Source organism: Crotalus tigris, unplaced genomic scaffold (assembly GCF_016545835.1).
Source record: "Crotalus tigris isolate CLP2741 ecotype Arizona unplaced genomic scaffold, ASM1654583v1 scf7180000024472.5447098, whole genome shotgun sequence".
NCBI lineage: Eukaryota > Metazoa > Chordata > Lepidosauria > Squamata > Viperidae > Crotalus > Crotalus tigris.
In genome coordinates, this window is record NW_024100643.1 from 968,548 (window position 1) to 992,010 (window position 23,463).

The 23,463-nt window shown below is 40.7% G+C and overlaps 1 protein-coding gene across 7 annotated transcripts in view; it reads right to left on the bottom strand.

Annotated features, from left to right (window-relative positions):
• The window catches only part of ARHGAP23 (Rho GTPase activating protein 23), a 236,373-nt gene that overhangs the window by 73,197 nt on the left and 139,713 nt on the right, over window positions 1–23,463 (bottom strand). For all 7 annotated transcript variants that reach the window (XM_039333128.1, XM_039333127.1, XM_039333126.1 and 4 more), the window contains exons 3-5: window positions 19,979–20,003; window positions 11,506–11,598; window positions 9,208–9,286 (exon numbers count right to left, since the gene is read on the bottom strand). In XM_039333128.1, the coding sequence (XP_039189062.1) occupies window positions 9,208–9,286; window positions 11,506–11,598; window positions 19,979–20,003 (197 nt within the window). The remainder of the gene's footprint in view (window positions 1–9,207; window positions 9,287–11,505; window positions 11,599–19,978; window positions 20,004–23,463) is intronic.

The following is a 23,463-nucleotide window of genomic DNA, read 5'->3' on the forward strand; positions in this document are numbered from 1 at the left end:
GGTGGTGGTAACAATGGCTGATCCTCCTTACCCCAATTACAGATTCGTTTAAGTAAAGGGTAATCCCAAGGATGAAAGGGAAGAGAATAAAAAAAAAAAGGTGAGAATAAAAGAGCCATAGTGGTGCAGTGGTTAGAATGCAGTATTGCAGGCTAATTCTAGATTCCAGTTCTAGGAGTTCAATCCTGTCTGACTCAAGATTGACTTAGCATTCTATCCTTCCGAGATCAGTAAATAGAAGATCTAGATTGCTGGGGTCAATATGCTGGCTCTGTAAACCACTTAGAGAGGGCTGTAAAGCACTATGAAGAGGTATATAAGTGCTATTGCTGAATATTGTAAATGGCCGTTGCCAGTCCCAACTGATTTCTGTTAGTGCTCAAGAGTTAATGGCTGCAGTGTCCAGGAAAGATAATCAATCCCAGTCTGCAGCTGTCTTCAGTTTTCTGGGGGATATGTTCTTGGCAGTTCCAATGGTCTGACAACTAGCTCAAGGCAAGCCCAGTACCAACTGAGAATGCTGGAGGAGAGGAAAATTGGGAACCTCATGTGGCCCTCTGTTCTTGTCTGCCAAGTGACCTGTTCCCACAATGCAAGCAAAGACCCTCCAATGCCAGTGGTCCTTTTCCACCTGCAACAGGCATAGCTGAGCATGTCTGAGTTGCATGGGTTCCTCATGAGTTGGTGTTGCCTGCTGTACCACCGCAGGACGTGATGATCCTGCTTTGCTACTCCTCACTCTTCTTTGCTCAAGATAGCTATGAATATGAAGGTACATCAACTCTTGAAGGGTTGGAGGCATTCCTGCCTTGCCTGCTAATTTGACTGTTTCTTCCCTCCTGAAACTGGTCTTTAAGGGCCTCCTGATTTCATTTCATTTCCTAGCTTACCAGTTGAAAATCACTAATGTAGTTGGCCACCTGCTACTGACTGTTTCACCTCCTGCAGATGCCTGTTGGTAGTTTGGGCTTTCATAAGATCCCCAAACATGCACTTCAACTGAGCACAAAACCCTGCAAAGTCACCCAAGGACAAGCTAAGCTGAGTGAGAAATAGGGTGGCCACCCTGGCCTCAAGACCTATCAACAGGCTAAGCACAAATCCCACCTTGTCCCAATCAGTCTGAAAGTCCCTGCTCACAAACTCATAAACAAGTGGCATTGACCAAAAACACTGGAAACTGAGCCAGCCTGCCATCAAATTTATCTGGCACAGAGACTGGGCATTTATGTCAGAGTTGAGCTGGCCCAGATGCTTGCAACTGGGCCAGCTGCAACAATAGAAGGCAACCTCTTGGTCCAGCTGGATATTGCTAACAAGTAGCTGCTTCGTGGAATTGAGTTTGTGGGACTGTCTTCTGAAAAATGCTTTGGTCAGAGACAAACTGCCTTGTCCCAGACCATACATATACATGCAAATGGGGTTTAATGGGGTTTAACACCATCAAGCCCCTTTTTCATTCCCCAGGTCCTGGCTGCAATGCTTCAGAATGTTGCTCCCAGCAAAGTCAGTGAACTCAAAGCTCAACAAACTCAGTAACTAGTCCAAGATATGAGAAAACACAGAGTCAATGAGATCAGGGCACAATGAAGTTAATAAATTCCACAGATCAAAAACACAAGGAAGATAGCAGGAGTCTAGGAGTCAATGCTCAATGAAGTCAACAGATCCAAGGAAGAGAGCATGCACAGACTGTGAACAGTTGTCTCCAACAGCCTTCCAGCTCTAAAGACAAGACTAAATTGATTCCAACTGGTGTTCCTCATTGTGAGAGGCAAGGCTGTGTCTTTGTGAATAGACTTGCCAATCTCTGTTGTCCCTCCTTCTGCTCAGCTCTGTGTGACCTAGGATCTAGTGGAGGAAGCAACTCCTCCTCTTCACCAATGACCAGCTGCAACTGCATCTCTTCTCTGGCCCGTTCGACCAGCTGCTCTCTGCTCACTGGCTGCAGCTGTGTCTCCCCTTCTGCCTGTACAGCCAGCTTTCATCCAGTTGCTCTTTGCAGATTCCACCACTATCCTCCACACCATCTCACTTTGACTATCTGCTCCTGACCCAGAACACCTGACCTAGAGCCTCTTGACATTACCAATCATTCCTCTCTGATGTCCTCAGAGCTGGCCCTTACACATTGTCTGAGTAGGCATCTGAGGGAGTCATTACACTCTCTTTGGCAGCAGATAATGAACTCATTATCCATTGAGTTCTTCCCAAGAACTTATAATGTCATAACGTATAGGCATAGTATATGTGTGGACCAAGCAGTGTAGCTTTTGAAATTGCCAGATGGAAATTTTATCAATGGGCAGATTTGGATGGCAGTGCCATCCAAAATTGTTTGGAGTGGCTGACTTGATGTTTCCATGCATAAACATACCAAGGAGCTTTACAACTTTATTTAAGCACTGCTAGCCCCTAATATTATTCCCCGTATTCCACTCACAAGAAATGCCAAGTCCCAATGAATCCGAGTCAGAATAGCCAAGGTATAAAGTCAAAAGGAAGTACAAAGTCTGAGCGCAAGCTATAAGTCCACAAATCTACACAAAAAAGTCCAAAGACCATATACAGTAACTAAAGTCAAAGTGCAAGTCCAGAATCCAAGCACCAAAATCCAAGGTCCAGTCACAAGTTCAAAAATCAAGGGACAGGTCGAGAATCAGAAAAACATGACGTCAGAGCACACACAGCAGGGAAGCAAATAGACCAGTTGGCTCCAATGTTACTTTGCTTCTAATGCTGGGTCAAATAGCTGGCAACTGGTGCAGTTCATTAGGAGGGACCAGACTTGCAAGCAGCCACACTGATCTCCGTTATGCCTCCCTCGGTTCAGCCCTATATATCCTGGGATATGGGAAGGTTGCAATTTTTCCTCATCCACACTAATCAACTGCAGATGCACCTCTTCTCCACCTATTGCTTCTGTCTAGGTCATCCAAGCCTCCTGTCTAGGTCATCCAAGCCTTCTCTCGTCTATTCAGCCAGGCTCTTGTCTGGTTGCTCCTCTGATAGCCCTGGCCATCTCTTTCTTGTCATCTGAGCCAGCATCTGGGGAAACCGTTATAATTAGGATCTCACTTAGTTAATACTTCTTGTCTATACTAATTGGGATACTCCCAGCCCTGGCCAATAAATAACTATACCTGGAACACACAGCCACTATAGTAGACATGTCAAACTCGTGACGTCACGTGATATCACACAATGTATTGGGACGGATTTGCCATTGACGGCAATGGGGTGGGCGCAACTTCTGGATGATGCATCCAGCCCATGGGCCGGCAGTTTGACACCCCTGGACTAAAGCAATATAGAGTTAAGTTACAGAAATCCAAAATATCCCAACTTACCATCCCAAAGTACGTCATGCTGTTGCTGTCTTTAAGAATACACACTTGCTCAGATGCACACTTTTGGTTTCAGAATGAGTAACAGCAAATTAGCCCATTTGTCATTCCCCACCTTCCCATGTTCTTGCAATTCTTCAGGAAGCTGTTCCCAGCAAAGTTAATGAAGTCAAAGTCCAACAAACTCAATATCTAGTCCAAGACATGAGGAAATCAGCACAGAGTCAATGGGATCATCGCACAGTAAAGTCAATGCAAGTCCATAGGTTGAAAGCATGAGGAAGACATGGGGCTGGCAATAGACATGGGGCCCTTGGGAGGGCCTTTGAGAGGGGCCCTGCCTGTACTGTGGGGGCAGGTCATTTGGCAGACAAAACAGAAGTCATGTGAGGGTCCCCAGGTCCAAATCCCCTCTCCTCCAGCATTCTCAGGCTGGCCCTTGGCCCAGCTTGAGCAAGTTGAGAGGCCACCAAAGCTACCAAGAACAAGCCCCAGAAAACTGAAGACAGCTGCAGGTTGGGATTGGTTCTTTTTCCTGGGGCACTACAAAATTAACCCTTGAGCACCACAGAAATAAGTTGGGCCTGGCAACAGCCATTTATTCTCACCCTTTGCCTCAGTGCCCTTGGCAATGTCTTTTACTTAAACAAATCCGTTATTGGACTAAGTGGAAGAGGAGGATCTGCAATTGTTACTGCCACCTTTTCAGGCATAGTCAGTCTATTCTGGAACAGAGTGAGTAGAGGACAAGGAAGAATCAGAGTGGCCTCCTTCCAATAAAGTGACTGCAAGATGAATGGAAATCAGCAGCATAGTGCATTTCAAGTTCGATGACCTGAAAAGTTTCAGAGAAACAGCACAGCATTAAGGAGTGAAGTCAGGATGAAGTCAACAGACTGAAAGAAGTTAAGAGCATGCACAAATTACAGACTGTGTTGTAACCTTGTGTCAGAATCTTTACTCTCTAAACCCTGAGCTAAATAGGTGTTGACCGGTCTGCCTCATTTGGAGGGATGTGGCTGTCTCCTCATAAGTAGACTCGCCAACCTCCTCAAAGTAGACTCGCCAACCTCATAAGTAGACTTGCCAACCTCCCTCTACTCGGCTCTGCACGACCTAGGTTCTGCTGGAGAAGCAACTCTTCCTCTTCGCCACTGGCCAGTTGCAGCTGCATTTCTTCTCCAAACTGTGTGGCCAGTTGATTGTGCTAACTGGCTGCAGCCAAGCCTCTCCTTCTGCCTGTGCAGCCGGCTGTTTGTCCAGTAACTCACTCTCAGATCCCCTTGATGTTCCAGGTACCACTTTGCCTTGACCATCCACTCCTGACGCAGAGCCTTCCAGGTCCCCCGATGCTCCCTACTGTCCCTCCCTGATGTCCCTGGAGCCCGCTCTTCCTCAAATCCATGCCCGTGTCCAAAGGAGCCATCACATTCCCCTTAGCAGCCACTGAACTCAATATCCACTGAGTTCTTCCCAAAAACCTTTAGATGTCATAATGTATTGGCATAGCATATATGTGGACCAAGCAGTATAGCTTTTGTAATTGAAAGATGGACTTTTAAATGCTGTCCAAGATTTTTTGGTATAGCATTATATGATGCTGATAACCATTGGAACTGCTATGGCCAGTTTATGCCATAATCTTTCAACTTCAATTTTCAAATCATGATACTTCGAGATCTTCACCAATTTTTTGTCTTCTCCTCCTTGGTAATATCCACATTAATTATTCACACTGTTTTCTTTTCAAATACAGTTAAATCCTCTAGAGTATTACAAGATTTTATCCCTTTGTATTCAGAAATTCCTCAATATTTTAACCTGCACATTTTCAACTACTTTTTCAACTGTATATTTCCACTGATTTTTTGTTACTGGCAATGATGATTTTTAAAAATGTTCCAGTGAATTAATTTGTAAACTGTGTTATGTCATTATTTATTATCAGTTTGTGCAATTTTTTTGAATTAGCTGAGTGTATGGTTATTGTTTCTTTTGCTTCTTTCCACAATCTGCACTTTGATGGTTTTTCAATTCTGGCCTTGGTTGCATTCATTAGAATTGCTTGATTCGAGCAGCCAAAATCTAGCCTTCAGTTCCTTTTTTTAAAGTTCCAAATGTATTATTAATGTGCTAAGTATTATTATTATGGACTATCTATATTTTAAACAATGAAAATGCAAGACTCTACAATTCTTACTAGCATTCTTGACAATCTTTACAACGCACCTCTTTTTTCTGCTGGCAGTAGCACCAGGCAGACTCCTCACCTCTTTCAGAACCTCCACATCCTTTCCTAAATAGCCACAGTTGAGTCACCAATCACAAGATGGCTTCTCTTTTTAGATCTCCTTCCCTTACCAAAGACAACTTGTTCCTCACTGACCATAACAAGTCCAAGACATGCGGAAGTCTGTATAGAGTCAATGGGATCATGGCACAACAAAGTCAATACATGTCCATAGGTTGAAAGCATGAGAAAGACAGCACTGAGTCCAGGAGTCAAGGCATGATGAAGTCAATAGATGCAAAGAAATAGGTCCAATTTCTTTTTTTAAAATTCCATTGCTTATTCATATTCTTAATGTTGTTGTTATAGATTTAATCTTCAATTTGATTCACAGGCTGGGACTAGTAAAAACTTTACAGTTCAAATCCTAACCAAGGACCTAAGAGCAATTAAGGTAACATCTGAATATATAGGCAGTTCTGAGAAAGATGGTTTTTTGTAATGTCAGAATATTCAGGTGTAATAAGTTCAAAATTTCCATCTAGGCAGCCCTTTGGGTATTGTTCCAAGGGCTTCTATTATTATTGGTAAAACTTTTGATTTTTTTCCTCCACAATCACTCAACTTCAATTTGCAAATCATGATATTTTGGGATTTTTTTCTAGCTGTTTCTTTTCAATTTGTACAATACTTGGTATTACAATATCAATTAACCAGATTTTTTTTCTTTTCTACAATAGTGATGTCAGGCGTGCTGTGGGCCAGATGTCTGTTTCGATTCGAAAGTTCCACATTGTTACTGTTTTTGTTCTAGACCAGGTATGTCAAACTGCCGGCCCATGGGCCGGATGCATCATACTGAAACCGTGCCCACCCCATTGGCAGCAATGGGGAAAAAGTCGCGATATGTCGCACGATGTCATGTGACATCACAAGTTTAACATGCCTGTTCTAGACTATCTACCTTTTGAATAATGAAAATACAAGACTCTACAATGGATACAATGAGTGGATAGTCAAGAAAGGATTTTATAGTGTCTGACGTATCTGTAAATATGTATGGATTCCATTCTCACTCTTGATCTTTAGTCAAACATTGAATCAAGTTCTAACATTTTACTCTGTTTGTAAGGATCTGTGCATAAATTCTGAAGCTCAATACTTTGTTCAATAAACAGATAACCAAACTGACTTCAGCAATGTTCGTTTAGAATTCTATATTCTGTATAAGATCTTATATTTCTCTATAGTTTTCAAACAGTCTGATGAAACAATGGGTTTTAAAATTCATAAAAGGAAAAAAGGTTTCCCAAAAAATTGCCATTGCCATATAAAGTATGTATGATCATTCTGACTTTCAGTGTGAAAATATGTCTGGTAATATATAGCCCTCTTGACTTTCCACATTTTCATTCAATTCAGTTCAATTGCATTCCAATAGCTGCATGGACATCTGTGGGAAGTGGTATAATGGGAGACATATGGCAACAGAACTATATTAAATTGTATTTTTGCTTACTACATCAGGGTACAATGGTCAGGGAGAGTATATCATGACACCACAAAATTTTATTTGGCTATTTTCATGTCATGATTTGCATCAAACATCAATGGTATCTTGAGCAAACTCTTCTGTGGAAAATTTTTCAGAAGTGTGCTTATACAACCACTAGGGGGAAACCTGCTGTTGAGAAATTGCCTGAACATTTTGGAGAAATCATCCAATTTTCATGATGGTATTATCTTTTGTGATTAAATTCTGAATCTGTCGGATTTGGAGAAAAGCCAATTTGGTGTGTTAAGGCACAAGTCTAGAAACCTGAAGACTGTGAGTTCTAGTTCCACCTTAAGCATGAAAGCCAGCTGAGTCACTGGTTCAGTCACTCTCTTGGCCCAACCTACCTCACAGAGTTGCTGTTCTGATGAAAACAGGAGGAGAAGTATTAGATATTGTTTTATAAATAATTCAAGGTGGTGAACATAACAGCAAGATAAAAAACTAAGAAATAATGAATAAATAAAATGTGTCAAATAACTATCATTATTACTATCATTATTACCAGAAACAGATTAAAGGATGATTTATAAGCTCATTCAATAGACAGACTAGACCAGTGGTTCTCAGCCTTTTTAATGCCGCGACCCCCAACCGGTCGTAAGTCGAGGACTACTCAATCGGTCGTGAATCGAGGACTACTCAACTGGTGCAGCACCGTTTGCAGAATGGGACTTTTGGCCACCTCAGCAGGGCAGAGACAGCCTGGACAATTCCTATTGGCTTTTGAAAGCCAATAGAATTAGACTCTATTCAAGAGAGTCTATTCTATTGGCTTTCAAAAGCCAATAGAATAAAAGGGAGTAGCACAGATAAGGAAAAGGGGAAAAAAATTGCGGATTGCATTGTTTGGCGAACCCCGTGAAATGGTCGTTCGACTCCAAATGGGGTCCCGACCCACAGGTTGAGAACCATTGGGCTAGACTGTGTCAGGAAGTTTAATTTGACTCCATAACTATTTTTAGAGTTCTTGTAAAGAAAACAGATTGCCTGCCATGGGGAATGTCCTTGTTCCCTACCATCCAAATCTTTAACAGCAGAAAAGGGGAATGAAAAAAATACCAAATTTTTAAAGTCACACAAATGACAGTACAGTGAATAATTGACATGTCCAATGAGGAGAATGTGAAAAGAGAAGCCAAATTTGTGACTAACAAAATAGGTATTGTATTAGTTCTCTCCCTCAAATCCAGCCCAAAATAAACAGTTAGTTTAGCAAATCCAATTTAACAGTTACTTGTGAAATTAGTAGACAATCAATAATTATGTGGGGAAATCAGTCATTTTATCTCATGTGATAAAAACATTTGGAGGATGTGGGGAAGTAAGATGAGGAAACCAAAAGGATGCAGCCAGCAGATTCTAAATAATGTGAAGTGGAATCAACCTGGATCCATATTTAGCAAGCAGTTCATTTTAGTTTTGAGTAAAAGAAAGGACTGTACTTTTCTCCAAAGCAATTAAATTACACTGCCAGAGAAGACAATGGAGAAGATGACTAAGAAGCTTTTTTATCTTCTTCTGCAAGCCCTAGCTACCATTTTCTAAGGCAGGGGTCCCTAAACCTTTTGCCATCAAATCTCTCTTAGTGTAATCTTAATGTATACACTTCCCCTAAAAACGCAGACAAATAAATGAACACAAATAAACCATAAAAACAATACAGTGAAACTTGGGAAAACACTGATATATCGTAACAATGCACCGAGAGGTACTTCATAACTCGCACAAACTCTGCTCACAACCTCTCCAAGAGACTTAGTCCTCACTTTGGAAATCCTGCTTTAAGGTCAACATGCTTTGCTACAATCTGGCAATCATGAGAATATTTGCAGGCCAGGTACGAAAGCTTACAATCCTCTGACAGCATTTGAGATAAGGAGAATAAAGAAAGAAAATGGCGGCAACAAAGACTATGATCTTAGGCCTAACAAGTGGTTTTTTTCCCATGTGGTTTCACCCATCTAATTGATGGAATCAGTTATATCTGTTCCTTGCTTCCAATGCTATGAAGTTCACAGGATGGTACTGGGATCTATAACTGATCTGTAAGAGGAAGGATGGTGGAAACTCACCAGTTCTGTATGAGGCTGATAACCTGTGAATAAGTTTTCCCAATGATGCTTTCACCATTCACTTTAACCAAACGGTCTCCTGCAAAAAAGAGTGGAAACTGAGAAAGCATAACCTTTTTTCATCCATTGTATCTTGCACTGAAGGCAAAGAAGAGAGAAGAGAAAGCATATTTTTGCCAAACCATTTTTATTATTTATTCATTCATTCATTTAACTTATATGCCACCCATCTTGTCTAGCGGCAACTCTAGTTGGCGAATAACTGTATAAACAAGATAAAACATTAAAATATTAATATTACAATTAATATTAATATTCACAAAGATGGCAAAGAAGGGAGCAAGGTACAAACTATTTTAAAAAAAACTTTGAATTTAGATGATCTGCAGTAGGAAAAGTAGCACTTCAAAAATAGCATAATTTGAAAATACAACAGATGCTTTTTTGAATAAAGTAATTGTTTTTAAAAAAATGTTATTATTTTAATTTCTAAGAAGAACAAAAATTAAAAGGTAAAAAAACACAAACCAAACAGAAAATAGAAAAAAGAAGGAAATAACAAAAACATATCATTGATATAGGAAATCATTCCAGCCAATTTTTAAATACATTGTTAAAACTTGAACAGATGGAATATTGATCAGTTTTTCCATTACATTGATGGAGGCAATTTATAAATAGAAAACAGGTTACATTCAATTCAAATTTGTAAATGTGGAATCACCTCTTTCTAAAAGAATATGAGTGCAAGAGAGATTGCTGTGCCTCAGGATGGTAACTCTGCAGTTCCTCATACAATGATAATAAACCTATAGAGAAGATCAGCTATAAATGGTTTCTTTTTTGTCTAAAGTCTCATTTAAAATGGAAACTGTTCAGGAGCTTTAATTAATACTGAAGACTATAAGCTTATTCTGGAAAAAGCTGGTATCTTCAAACAGAACCTGATAGATGGGTAAGAAAGCTGAGATTCCACACTATTTCCTGATTTGTGTAGAGAAATAAAGAATCATAGAGAACAATGTTTTTATGCTCCATCACAAAATTAAAAACAAAAATTAACAAAATCTAGCATACTTTCCAGCCAGGGTATTTTTATCTTTTACAGAGATATAATCCTCTTAAATTAAATATCCACTGCTTCTTTAATTATTTCCTGGCATCTGAAACATTAATCAGAGGCAATGGAAAGTTTTTTCTCAGATTTACTTCACAGCTTCTCCTTGAGTTTTAAAGTACCAAACTTTTCTCTCTCAAGCAAAAAGAGAAGCTGGGGTAATCCAGTTATGTGAACTGGGAATTATCTGTAACGTGCATAAATGGATGCATATTCCCTTTGAATTCTCTTGCCCAACAAAATAATTACATTCACAATAGCATCAGAGTTATGTCCAGGTTTCTGAGGCTACTCCAGTATACAGTAAAACCAAAATTGGGAGAGATGTGTATATAGCAATAACATGGAGCAATTTCCATATCTGCTCAGTGCTCATTTTAGCTTACTAATACAAAGACCCGTAAATGGCCCAGCATGAAAAAACGGGAGGAAAAAAACCAAATGAGAATTGTTTCTTCAAACTTCTACATAATGTCATGTTATACAAAATTCTTAAGTGGGTCAATAAGAGGATCCTAGTGCATTAGTTAACTTCCCAAGAGGTAAATATAGCCATGCATAAGATTTACCGTATTTTCCAGCGTATAAGACGACTGGGCATATAAGATGACCCCCAACTTTTGAGAAGATTTTCATGGTTTAGAAAGTTGTCTTATATGCCGGAAAATACGGTATTTTCCAGCATATAAGACGACTGGGAGTTATAAGACGACCCCCGACTTTTGAGAAGATTTTGATGGTTTAGAAAGTCGTCTTATACGCCGGAAAATATGGTAACTTCTTCTACTGTCCCAAGTATCTTGGGAACTGCTGATGTGAGGTTAACTAATCCTTAACTCTTACAAAATCGAGATATCCAGGGAAAAGGAATCACATCAGATATTCCACGTCTATATCTGGTTTGGTTTTTACTCTTCAGGAAGAGAAATAGAAAAGTGGGGGCGAAACGCTTGAACATTTTCAATAGCATGTGGAATTTTTCTTTTTCTTTCTGCTTCAGTTTGAGAAAAAAGAAAAGGACGTGGTGTAGGAGGTAACAGCTAGGAAAACTGGTTGTTTCAACACAGATCCAACCATCCCCATGTACTGTTAGTTAGTTACTGACAGGGAAGAGAGGAAAGGGGTTGATCATGTCATTAGAATACTGGCATACAGCTGTAATAATGAAATTCATGTCTTACCTGTCTGGAGACCAGCCTGGTGTGCTGGCCCATCTTCCTTTACATTTTTGACAAAGATGGTGTCCATGGGTTCCAGCCGGTTCCGCGGAGGAGCTGTATGTTGATGATTAAATATATATATATAGTACCAGGAGTTTTGATACCTCTCTTATTTATTTGCATGTTCTATGATAAAGCCATGCAGAATTCTGAGACCTGAATTATTGTTTGGCAGGCTGTCTGTGAGATTAGTTGAAATGGGAAGTTTATACAAAACTATTCCAACATTCCCTGAAAAATAGTCTTATGGTATTACAAAATCCATGGACAGAAAGAAAAAGAGGACAAATAACAACAAAGTAGATGGATTTAATTGCAGCATCAGTGGAAGACCTGAATAACCATACTTAATGTGGATAATCCAGGAGAAAATCTATTTATATGTTCACTAAGAGGTGATATCAATATGATGGCACATTATCATGGTCATCGTACAATTCAAAAATATGCACAGCAGTCTTCCATGACTGCCACAACACTGCCCTGGTTTAACTATTCCAACAGTGCTCAGTGCCTATTTCTTAAAGGGAGCATCCAGAAAAGCCAAAATATTTTTATGAAAGACAGAAAAAATGCATTTCTGATGGCATCAAGTCTGCTCAATTTAAAATTCTGCTTCAAGGCACTGGAATCGCATCCTGTCTTTCAAATGGGAAAGCAAACAAAGTCTAACATGGTTAATTAAAACTTAACTGACTTCACACTGATCCTCTTACTGATCCTTTAAATAAATACTGAGATTGCCCCTCAATCTTCAGCCCCTGGATCTCCTGTCAGTCTTTTAAAAGACTTAACAGATTTAACTACAAACTCTGCATCAAATGAATCCTTTCTCAGATTTTCCCAACCAGTATGAACATTGCTGAGAATCCTGGACCTATAGTCCACATTAGAAGGCACCTAAATTAGGGAAGGTTAGATTCACTTTGGAAAAGAAGGTTTATCAATCTAGATATATAATATATATTATATGATATTATATATTTGGTTCGAAGTCTTCCAAACAAACCACACATTTTTTTTCTTTTTACACAGACATATGCAATGGAAATTCAACTATAATTTTAACATGGAGAAAGGTGTTTGTAATTGTTTTGACTTCTGTCTTATGGTGGTTTAGGAGATCCACGGGTTTTGATCTATGAAAAAAATTATATTGTCAAACACTACCTAACCATTTTCAGTGGATCACTTTTTGGCAACATAAATAAATGCAATCCACAAAAAGAATATTATATGTGTAGTGCTATCCCCAAAAGGGCTGCAAAGTCCAGCTTCCTTTGTCCCTTTCTCCCCTATAACTTGGGGTCTTTTGGCTCAAAGTCACTGATCTAGTGTCTCAGGATCTCTTGTTCTGATCATTCGCCCAGTCACCTTTACTCGCCTGGCTCAGTTCACCTCCACAGTATTCCTGGTGTATCTGGTACCCCCTCTGGTCATTGTTCACTCTCTCGCAGCTCTCTCTGCGCTCTCACTCTCGCCCTCTCAGCATTGTTCCCTTTCTTTCTCTTTGGATTGACTTCACTCTTACTCTCTCTCCCTCCCTCTATCCTGCCCCTATTGCCTCCCATACAGCCCCACGAAACAGGGACCAGGCAGTGGGGTGAGGTGGTGACAGAATAAACACTTATCCCCCTCTCCCTTTTTTCCTCCCCTCCTCCTCCTCTGTTTGCTTTTCCACATCTTTACTGTCTCTTTTCCCTCAGGCTGCTTCTCTCTCTTCTTTGCTCTGTCTAACTCTCTTTCCATCTCTCCTTCTTCCCTTCTTTGATCTTCCCCTCGCCATGTGTCTCCTTGGCTTTTTATCCCCCTTTTCCCCTGGGCCGCTCTTTCCTCTCTAATTTCCAGCGGGTCTCTGTGATGTGCCTTGAGCTGATTCAGAGCCCCAGGTTGCCCGCGCTACTCAGCAGAATTCTGGGACTTTCTCCACTGCCCAGCTGATTGTGACCATCGGGGCTGCTCTTTTCCACTGCCCAGTTGATCGTGCCCATACTCCCCCCCACCCAAATTTCTTTGGTCCCCCAAAGAGCAGTTTACTAACAGCCTATATTGCATTATATGTCTCTTGCTGGTGAGATGATGTTAATCCTATAGCATTTCCTATCAATGGGCCTATGGGTGTATTGGGGGATGGACCTGGCATGCCTTTCCCCATGGACTCAATGGGCTGCAATTGTACTTCTGAAGTCTCCTTGGTAGTGAATGCTGCCTCTTCTGTCCTATAGCCAAAAGAGTCATGTGTCAATCTTTGCAGGGGATGAATCACTCTTTTTGGTCTCAATTCTCTAGGCTCAGCCAGGGTAGAAAGGACTCTCTCTGGGGGTGTGGCAGGCTTAGGTATTGATGGGGTGGTCTCTTCTCCTGTGGTTCTGGCTATTGCATGGAATGCTCACTGGCCTGCCTTACTGGTTCCCCAAGGATGTCCTCCTGTTCCTGCATGTGGGGCACAAATTCAGGTGTCTGACATGGGTGAGTCCACTTCAAAGAACTCAACTGGCAATAACCAATTCATGCAGCTCTCCTTCTGATTCCTCTCTTTTTCCAGCACAGAAGAAGGCAGTGTGTATGGATCACTGGATTTCTCCTCTCTGAGCAGAGTTCCACAGGTGGTAATGTATCCTGCTAGGGCACATGTATTGCCTCATTCAGAGGTAGGAGATGGTTTAGCTACCACATCTTAGTGGCCCCTTCTGAGCAGATCCTGTACACTGTAGCCTAGCCAGTTTCTCACAGACAATGTAGGGTTGGGAGATCCACCAATCAGCTAATTTATGTTTCCCTGGGATGTCCAGATTCCTCAGTAGCACTTGATCACCTAGCTGCAAGTCCCAGATTCTCACTTTCAAGTCATGGTTCCTTTTGTTCCTTCAGTCTCAGATCTCTGAGATAGACTGTGCCCTCTTGTATACAGTTTTCAGATTCCTTCTCAACTTGTCCACAAAATTTCAGTGTGAGACCAATGATATCTGGACTAATGAAACTCCAAATGCTAAGTCTACTGGCAGTCGGGCTTCCCTTCCAACCATCAGCCGGTAGGGAGAGTATCCAGTAGTATCATTTTCTGTACTTTTGAATGTTTGCACGACAGAAATGTTTCAACTTCAGTGCTGCTTCTGCTCTGCAGTCAGTATTCCTAATATATCAAGGACAGTATAGTTAAACTTCTCAGGCTGCAGATCCCCTTGGGGATGATAGGCAATGGTGCATGATTTCCAGATGCCCAACAAGTTGAGCAATTGTTTGATTAGCTGACTCTCAAAGTCTCTGCCTTGATCAGAGTGTATTTGCTGGGGCAGCCTATAATGAATAAAAAATTTCTCCACCAGAACCTTGGTTACTGTGACTGCCCATTGGTCTTTCATTGGGAATGTTTGTGGATAACAAGTGAAGTGGTCTGTCACCATTAATACATTCCCCTGCCTACTGGTATTGGGTTCTATATACAGAAAGTCAAAGAAGACTAACTCCATGGGTCTTTGGAGCTAGTGACCCATGGAGCAGCCCTCGAAGATAGGGCCTTTTGCCGAATGCAGCATATATAGGACCTACAGTGGCCCTCAACTTCCGCTTTCATATATAGCCAACAGAACGGATCCCTCAATAGTTTGAAGGGTCTCTCTGGCCCTAAATGTCCATGGTCATTGTGTAATGCAGTTAAATACTGCATCTCTATGTTTCTCCAGGAGGAACAGCTGCCACTTTTCCTTGAGACCATTGGAGGGACCTCCCTTATAAACCACCCTACTCCAAAGCTGGAGCCAGTCCCATTCTTTAAGCAGCAGCCAGGCTGTCTTCAGGAAGTCGGTCAGCAAGACCTCCCAACGACCACTCTGCAGAGCCCTCAAGGTCAGCTCACAGAGAAGATCTTTGTCCTGATCCCTGCTCAAATTCTTCTTGATTAATATTGGCAGCCCCCCTCATGTACCTGGGACTGCAGTATAACTTGGGGACACTTGCAGTTGTAACCCCAATGGTCTCCACTCCCAGTGCTCGTCTAACCCAGTGTTTAATCCCTCAATATAAGGCTTGTATAACACCTAATCCAGTCTTTGCCAGTGGCCTTAGTGCCATGAGGCCTTCTTGATAAGGCATCTGCATCTCATTTCCCTACTCCGGGCTGCTGTTTTAGGCTGAAATGGAATCCAGACAAAGAGGCTAACCTGTCCTGTGGTATCAAACTTAGACGTTGTGAAGAGATATGTCAATGGGTTGTTGTCAATCTTGACCTTGAACTCTGCCCCATATAAATAATCTTTCAGCTTATCCACCAGCCCATTTCAATGTCAGGAACTTTAGTTTATGGGTGGGGTAGTTCTTCTCAACTGGGACAAGGCCTCTGCTGACATAGACTATGTTCCTAACATAATACCCCTCCAAGGCTGTCCCAGCTAGCATTAACATGTAGTTTGTAGGTTGATTTGGGTCTGCATAAGCCAAGACGGAAGTGTCAGTCAGGTTTCTCTTCAATTGGTCGAAAGCCTGTTCACACTGTTCTGTCCGCTCTGCTTGAATGGACTCCCAGGACTTACAGACTGTCAGATACATCCTCTGTTTCCTCAATCCTCAACAGATCATTAAGGGGGCGGGCTGTCTTTGCAAACCTGTCAACGAACAATTAGATAGTATAGCAAAACCCTAGAAATGATTGTAGGTCAGCCACATTTTGAGGTCTAGGCCAGGAGGTGATGGCCACAGGCTTCGTGGGGACAAAGTGACCAAGATATGTAACATAGTTGGTAGAACTGGCATTTCTCTAGGGATAGCTTCAACCCTTTTTCATGGAGCCCGGGCAAAACCTTCTCCAGGCACTCCTCATGTTGTTCAAGGATCTTACCAAAGACAATGATATTGTCTAGATATATTAACACCTCTATCAGATTCATGTCTCCCACTGAGTTGCTGAAAGTTCGCTGGAACCCCTGATAATCCTTGAGGCATCTATTAAACTCATAGAATCCCAAAGGGCAGATGAAGCAGTTTTGTCTCTATCATATATAGGGATTTGATGGTAGCCACTTCTCAGATCAAGCACACTAACCACTTGCCTCCAATAAGTAATGTAGGGCATCTTCAATCCAAGGGGTAGGGTATTGATCTGAAACGGTCCTTCAATTGAGGGTACAGTAACCTATGCACATTCTCAGGGACCCATTTTTCTTCTGGGCTACCACTATGGGGGAGGCATAGGAGCTCTGAGATTCTCGGATGATCTCGGTCCTCTTCAATTCTGCTAGGTACTCTGTGAGGTCATCTACATCGATGTCACTTGAAGGAATCTGTCAATACCTCTTTCAGAATGGCTTATCTTCTCGTAGATAGATTCAATGTTGAGTACTCCTAGTGCACCCCACATCAAATTCATCCTTCAAAAATAGGTGTCACCACTTCCAAAGTTGGTCTCTAGCCCTCTCCAGCCATTCTGGGGCAGGCTGTGCATTCTTTGGGTAGAATCGATCTGTGCAAATCTCACCTTCAGCCCCTTCTGCTATCTCAGGCGGTACAATGGGGTGGCCGGGCTCATCTGTCCCAACAACATCTGGTCCTTCAACCTCACAAGGTAGTTGGTAAGATCCACTTTCTATCCTGACACAAGAGCATCATGGAGACCACCTCTGAAATTGCCTCCAATACAACGTTCTGTCTTCTGGGGTCTGATTCAAGGGTGAGATACAGCTCACACTGCTCCCAGTCCAATCTGACAGATGCCTACAGACATGCCACCTCTCCTGATTGTAGTAGTCTCCTCACATGGTCTATTTTCCACAGCTGTCCCACACCTTCCATGTGAGCCTGTTGCTTACGTACCAAGTGTAGGTATACTGTCTGCAGTGCAAAATAAATGTCCTCTATCACTTGTCTGCTGGGAGAATCAGCAGACTAAGTTAGTGTTTATCCCTACCATCAGAGAGTCCTGGCTAGGTACAAGGGGCGGGTACAGAGAATAGTCAGGGTGTCAAAGGTTTAAAGTATCCAACAATTGGGGGGGGGAAATGTTAGCTAGATGGGTAGATACCTGTCATAAGGAAGTCTCTCAGTTCCAATGCCCCAAATCTCCAAATCACCAAACTTTTGCATGGGCATATGCTTTAGGTGCCTATCATAGATATCCCAGTACAGTAACATCACTTACGGACCCAGGTCCAAGAGGCCCCTTGTGTAAGTGTCCTCCACTTGTACCAGCACCATTGGGGAGGCTGTTCAGGGATCTTGGTGGTGAGGGACACAGCATCTGGTCTAATAGCCCATGCTTAGGTGCTCCTGTGATTCTCTGGAGGCTGCTGATGGACCCTTGTTGCTTTGTCCTTGGCAGGCCCTTTTGTATGTGAGTCCCTCACTAAAGGAGGTACTTTCATGCCTCCTGTCACTGAGGTGGTTTTGGGTGAAATTCCACTCATGAAGGGAGACACCCATAGCTGTATTTGGCTACCCCTTTGGCTGGAGCTAGCTAGCATAGCCAGGCACCTAGTTGATCTCTGCGATTTCCTGACTGGGCCAGGTTTTGTGGTTTGGGTGGCTTTGTGCAAATACTCTGTAGTGCCCTGTGCCCCCACAGTTGTAGAAGATCATCTGCCTCACTGCCTTCGCAGCTGGAGTAAAAGAACTGCAAAATTCCGTCTCCCTCTGTCCCTTTCTCCTTGGGGTCTTTCAGCTCAAAGTCATTAATCTAGTGTTTCAGGATCTCTTGTTCTGATCATTTGCCCAGTCACCTCTAATTGCCTAGCTCAGTTCACCTCCACAGTCCTCCTGGTGTGTCTGTTGCCCCTTCTAGTCACTGGCTCACTCTCTCACTGCTCTCTCTCTAGGTTAGCTTCATTCTCTCCCTCTCTCTGGGTCAGCGTTGCCCCTTTCTCTCTCTTTGGATTGACTTCACTCCCCCCCTTTATCTGGTCCCTACTGCCTCCCATGCAGCCCAACTAAACAGGGACCCAGCAGCGGGGTGGTGACAGGGTAAGCTGATAAATGGTTACTCCCTCTCCCTTCTCTCCTCATCTCTTCCTCCTCCATTTACTTTTCCCCATCTCTGCTGACTCTTTCCCCTCACAATGCTTCTCTCTCTTCTTCACTGTCTCACAATCTCTCCGTCTCTCCTTCTTTACTTCTTGTTCTTCCCCATGCCACACATCTCCTTCCCTTTTTACCCCCCCCTTTTCCCTGGGCCGCCCTTTCCTCCTAATTTCCAGCAGGTCTCTGTGAGGTGCCATGCAGCAATTGGGAGCCCTGAGTCACCCACGCAACTCAGCAGGAGCTCCGGGACTCCCTCCACTGCCCAGATGATCACACCCATTGGAGCTGCTCTCCTCTGCCACCGGCTGATCACACCGGTTGGCACTGTTCTACCTGATACTCCTGATACCCCTGATACATGGTAATCAGACATCACGTTTTATAGTTTCCTTACATTCTACACATTAAAAACAAGAGTTCTGAGTGGAGGGTGGTAAGGATTTTTTTGCCAAAAATGTGTGTTTCTTGCTCCAGATTGAGATCCTCTGTATATACACAGTCCTGCTTTCTTGTGGCCCTTGAAGGTTACTGCAGAAGACTAATATATCCTTCCAGGTAAAAATATACCTTTCACTGCATTGGACCATTTATAAGGATGATGGTCTTTGCATATCAGAATTTGATTTGTGACATTAAAATGGTTTTGCAAATTGAAAGAGCTTAATGCATATTTTAACTGGTCTTGACTAGGCTCAAAAGCAAAGCAGGGTTGAGCCTGCATAATATGTGGATGGAAGTTATAGGGAATTTTAGGTAAGCTAGACTGGAAAATCAAAAACATCCCTGAGGCAGCAATGGCAAAGCACTTCTGTAGTGTTGCCGATAAAATTATGCAGATGCATCCATGAGATCACCAGAGGTCAAGCCTGACTCATAAGAGATTTTATGTTTTTATTCATTCAAGCACAAAGAGTGTGATGTAAATCAATCCTAACTTGTCTTCAGCAGGAAGGAGAAAGGGAGGGAAAACAAACATAACAAAAATTAATTAGAATGCATGGGTGAATTAAAACATCCAATGCATCGCATTAAAGAATAATGTGGAAATAGGGTAAGCATAGGGAAAGAAAGGGAACTAATGAGAAGGAAGTAATCCTTAAAAGAAGGCAAGGGTCAGTAGAGCCACCCATACAGAATCTTGCCAGTGAGGCTTGCTTTTCCTGCGCTGAGGGGAAAGGTAAGACACAGGGAACAACCAATGAGAGTCTGCAGTGGTTGTGGTGTGGACTGAGCACCAACCCAACTCTATTGCCAAAACTCCATAATAAAAATTTTAAATTGACTTCAGGAACAGAAGTAGCATAAGAAAAGCAGCAGGTTAAACTGAATTGTCCTATGTGTGCACTTTCTCCCTCAATACCTTGATGGACATTAAAGATTCTGTTTAGCACCTGTCCTAATGAATGATCAGAGAAATACAGCAACATACCTGTTCTGTTTCCATTTTCTTCTTCCTGAAAAAGAGAAAAAAAAAGATGTTAAAACACACATACCACATAGATCATACACAAATGATCAAGGGAAGAATCCTTTATCATTTTATTTTTATTTTATTTTATTTTTTGTAAAATTGCTCTCCTGAAGTTTCCTTCCCTCTCCAAAATATTTAACCTTACACTGGACAGAAGAGTGGATGAAATAGTTTGAGTAACTAATCCTAAAAGAAAAACAACTAGTAATGGAAAGTTAAGCCTACTAACTATTGGGTTTTTTTTTTAAAGAAAAATCACAAAATTCCATGCACTGCTAAATTATGTTGCTTGGGCCTTAGAGGTGCTGATAAAAAGATATATAGGTTTGCCTCCTATTTTTAGCTAATATTTGATAAGATTTATAACACAATCCAATTGTATGTGCATCTAACAGGCATTTCCCATGGATCAAAAAGTCATAAATGACACAACAGATTAAAATTATTATTCATAATTACAATTGCTGCAACGGAAATATTTGTTACTATTTACAATCAATATTAATATAACAAATCATTTCTATATAAAATTATGTTTTCAGAAAACTTGTTAATTCTTTTTTTTTTAATCCAGAGTAGTGAAGAGCTAGAAAATTGTCTTCTGCCATTTTGGTTATAAGATGGACACAACTGTCCTAACTCAAGACAAAAGACTGGGGACAAACATAAGAACTTCAAGTTTTATTGTTAATATGTTCAGGTGATGGAGCTGTTATAGGATGGTTGGCAGACTTGTGTGTGTGTGTGTGTGTATTTTGCAAACTAATAAAGAAACTGAAATATTTTTTTTCTCAACTGAAGCCAATATGCAAGAGTAAACTCCTTCTTTCTAAATAGAATGGCACCACATAATATGTCTAAGTGCCAGTTCCAGGCAAAGGATTATAGTTCCAATTTATTTATTTGTTTGATTGATTATTCAATTTCTATGGCTGCCCATCTCAGTCCATGACTCTAGGTGGCTCACAATTCAAAAACATCCAAATTAAATATATATATATATATATATATATATATATATATATATATATATATATATAGGAGCAAGCCATTTAGCAATATAGCCAAGAACGGGGCCCTTAACACATTCAGCCCCACGCTCAGGAACATCGCCAGGTTTTAGGGCTTTACGGAAAGGTAACAGGGCTGGAGCCATTCTAATACTCATGCTGGTATACAATTCTAAGATATGTATTACTGACAGCAAATAATTGTTTACTGTATATGCCATTTTCACTTATATAAATATTTTTGTTAATATATGTAATACGCATCCCATTTTTAAAAAATCAATACATAAATATTTTGATTTAAGAACAGTGCACAATTTATAGAATGTAGTCAATAGTAAAGATACCTATTTAGTTTTGAACTGCTGTAATACAAATGCCATTAATATTACTGTGGAAACAAGGGAACCTGAGATATTGTAGAAGCTTAACACCATGCATGTCATCAGTACTGCCTACAGGCAAGAGAGGAACTTTCAAATGCTGCCTTATGTTGTCTCGCTTCTCCACCTGTTGTACTCCAGTAAGTTTACCAGGTGATGGGGTCCTTTTATTAGAACTGAGCAGCCACAAGTTCATACTGGCTAGCCTATTACATTCTAAAACTAAATCTATGTTCAGAAAGAATTGAAAAGATACCCTGTACTGTTAACAAAGTGTCTTCATTATACTGGGTTTAATCCAGTCTAGTCATGCTGAAAGCAAATTAATCTTAACTGAAAGCCAATTGATTTAGATGAATCTCCTGTATATATAATTAGTTTGATTGCAATCTGATGGAACTGATATACCATATTAACACTTTTTTTCAGTCATATTGCACTTTTTATTTCGTTTTAACCTCTGAAATCAGTTGAATAATAATACACCCTCCCTTAATAACTTTTAGTATTACCTGTGTTTGGCTATTATAAAATGAAGAATCCACATAATTTTGTTCTCAACTTATGAACACAATTGGGACTAGAATTTCCATTGCTAAGCAAGATAATTGTTAAGTGAATCATGCCCAATTTTATCTTTTGGCAACACTTATTAAATAAATCATTGCAGTTTTTAAGTGAATCACATGCTAATTAAGCAAGTCTAACTTTCTCTATTGACTTTGCTTGTCAGAACCCAGCTGGAAAGGTCATAAATGCCAATCACATGACCCAGGAATGCTGCAAACATCATAAAGAAATACATGCTGGTTGCCAAGTGCCCAAATTTTGGACAAGTGATTGGTGGAATGATGGGATGGTTATAAGTGTGAGGATTTGTTATAAGTCACATTTTGCATTGCTGTTGTAACTTCACACTGTCACTAAATGAATGATTGTAAGTCAAGCCAATTCTTGATGTATAGCTACAAAATTGTTATTTTTCTTTTTTAAACTGAGGATAACTGATCCCATTCACGCTTCTGTGTGCAACAACATACGTTTTTTGGAACTGCATAATTTCTTTATCATTAACTTAGCTATGTAAAAAGATAGTGACTAATGTTCAATCACTGAAACATTTATTTATAGATTTTATGGAAAGATTATTTTAAATGTGACCACCCATCAATTTATATAGTTAATAAAGCATTCATTGGCTTCCCTGATTTGTACTGTTGACATGAACAGGTATGCAGTTATAACTAAAAACAAATTTTAGAATCATTACTATGTACGTAATTTATAAGATCCATATCAGCATTTGAAGCTATCATATACATTGTCAATTATCTACATACTGATTCCTCATCTTACTTTATCTCAAAGCTTCTGTAAATGAAATAATTTCAATCTACTACAGAATTCTAGCCTCTTTGCTATCATATGTTCTTTTCAAAAGCTGATTTAATTTGTTCGACAGTCCAAGATATTCAAATCCAGCCAAAGATGAGCACTTTTAAGGTATATGTTGGCTTACATTTGCTCATTTAAACAGAATAGTTCTCATTGTCTTGTACCTTCGCTCTTTTTCCCACGTTTGAGCCACAACTAGCTTAGAATGAGTCCTTAATTAATAATTACTTGATCAATTATATTTGTTGTTTCTCATAAATAACATCCCATTTTCAGCTTCTATACTGCAATCTTCTATCCCATATGCAAACGTTGGCCAACTTTGCTTTTAAGTTATCAAATAGGCTAACCATAAAATAAATATAATTCAAATCAGCTTTAAAATAGAATAGCTAACCACAGCAAACAGATATCATATCCAGAAAAACTTAACATCATCCTGTAAAGGAAAAAATCTGTTTCCCCAAACTTATTTCAGTTTCCCTCCCACCACCCAAATCAGCAGAAAAACAATGTGCATGAACAGTGTGTACAATTAAAGCCAAGGACAGTTAGTGCTTTTGGAGAGAAAGAGTTCAGAGTACAATGGTTTTCTTAGTACAATGCTGGATAAGAATGACAAGGAAGCAAATCTCTTTTCTGTACTGTGAACAGT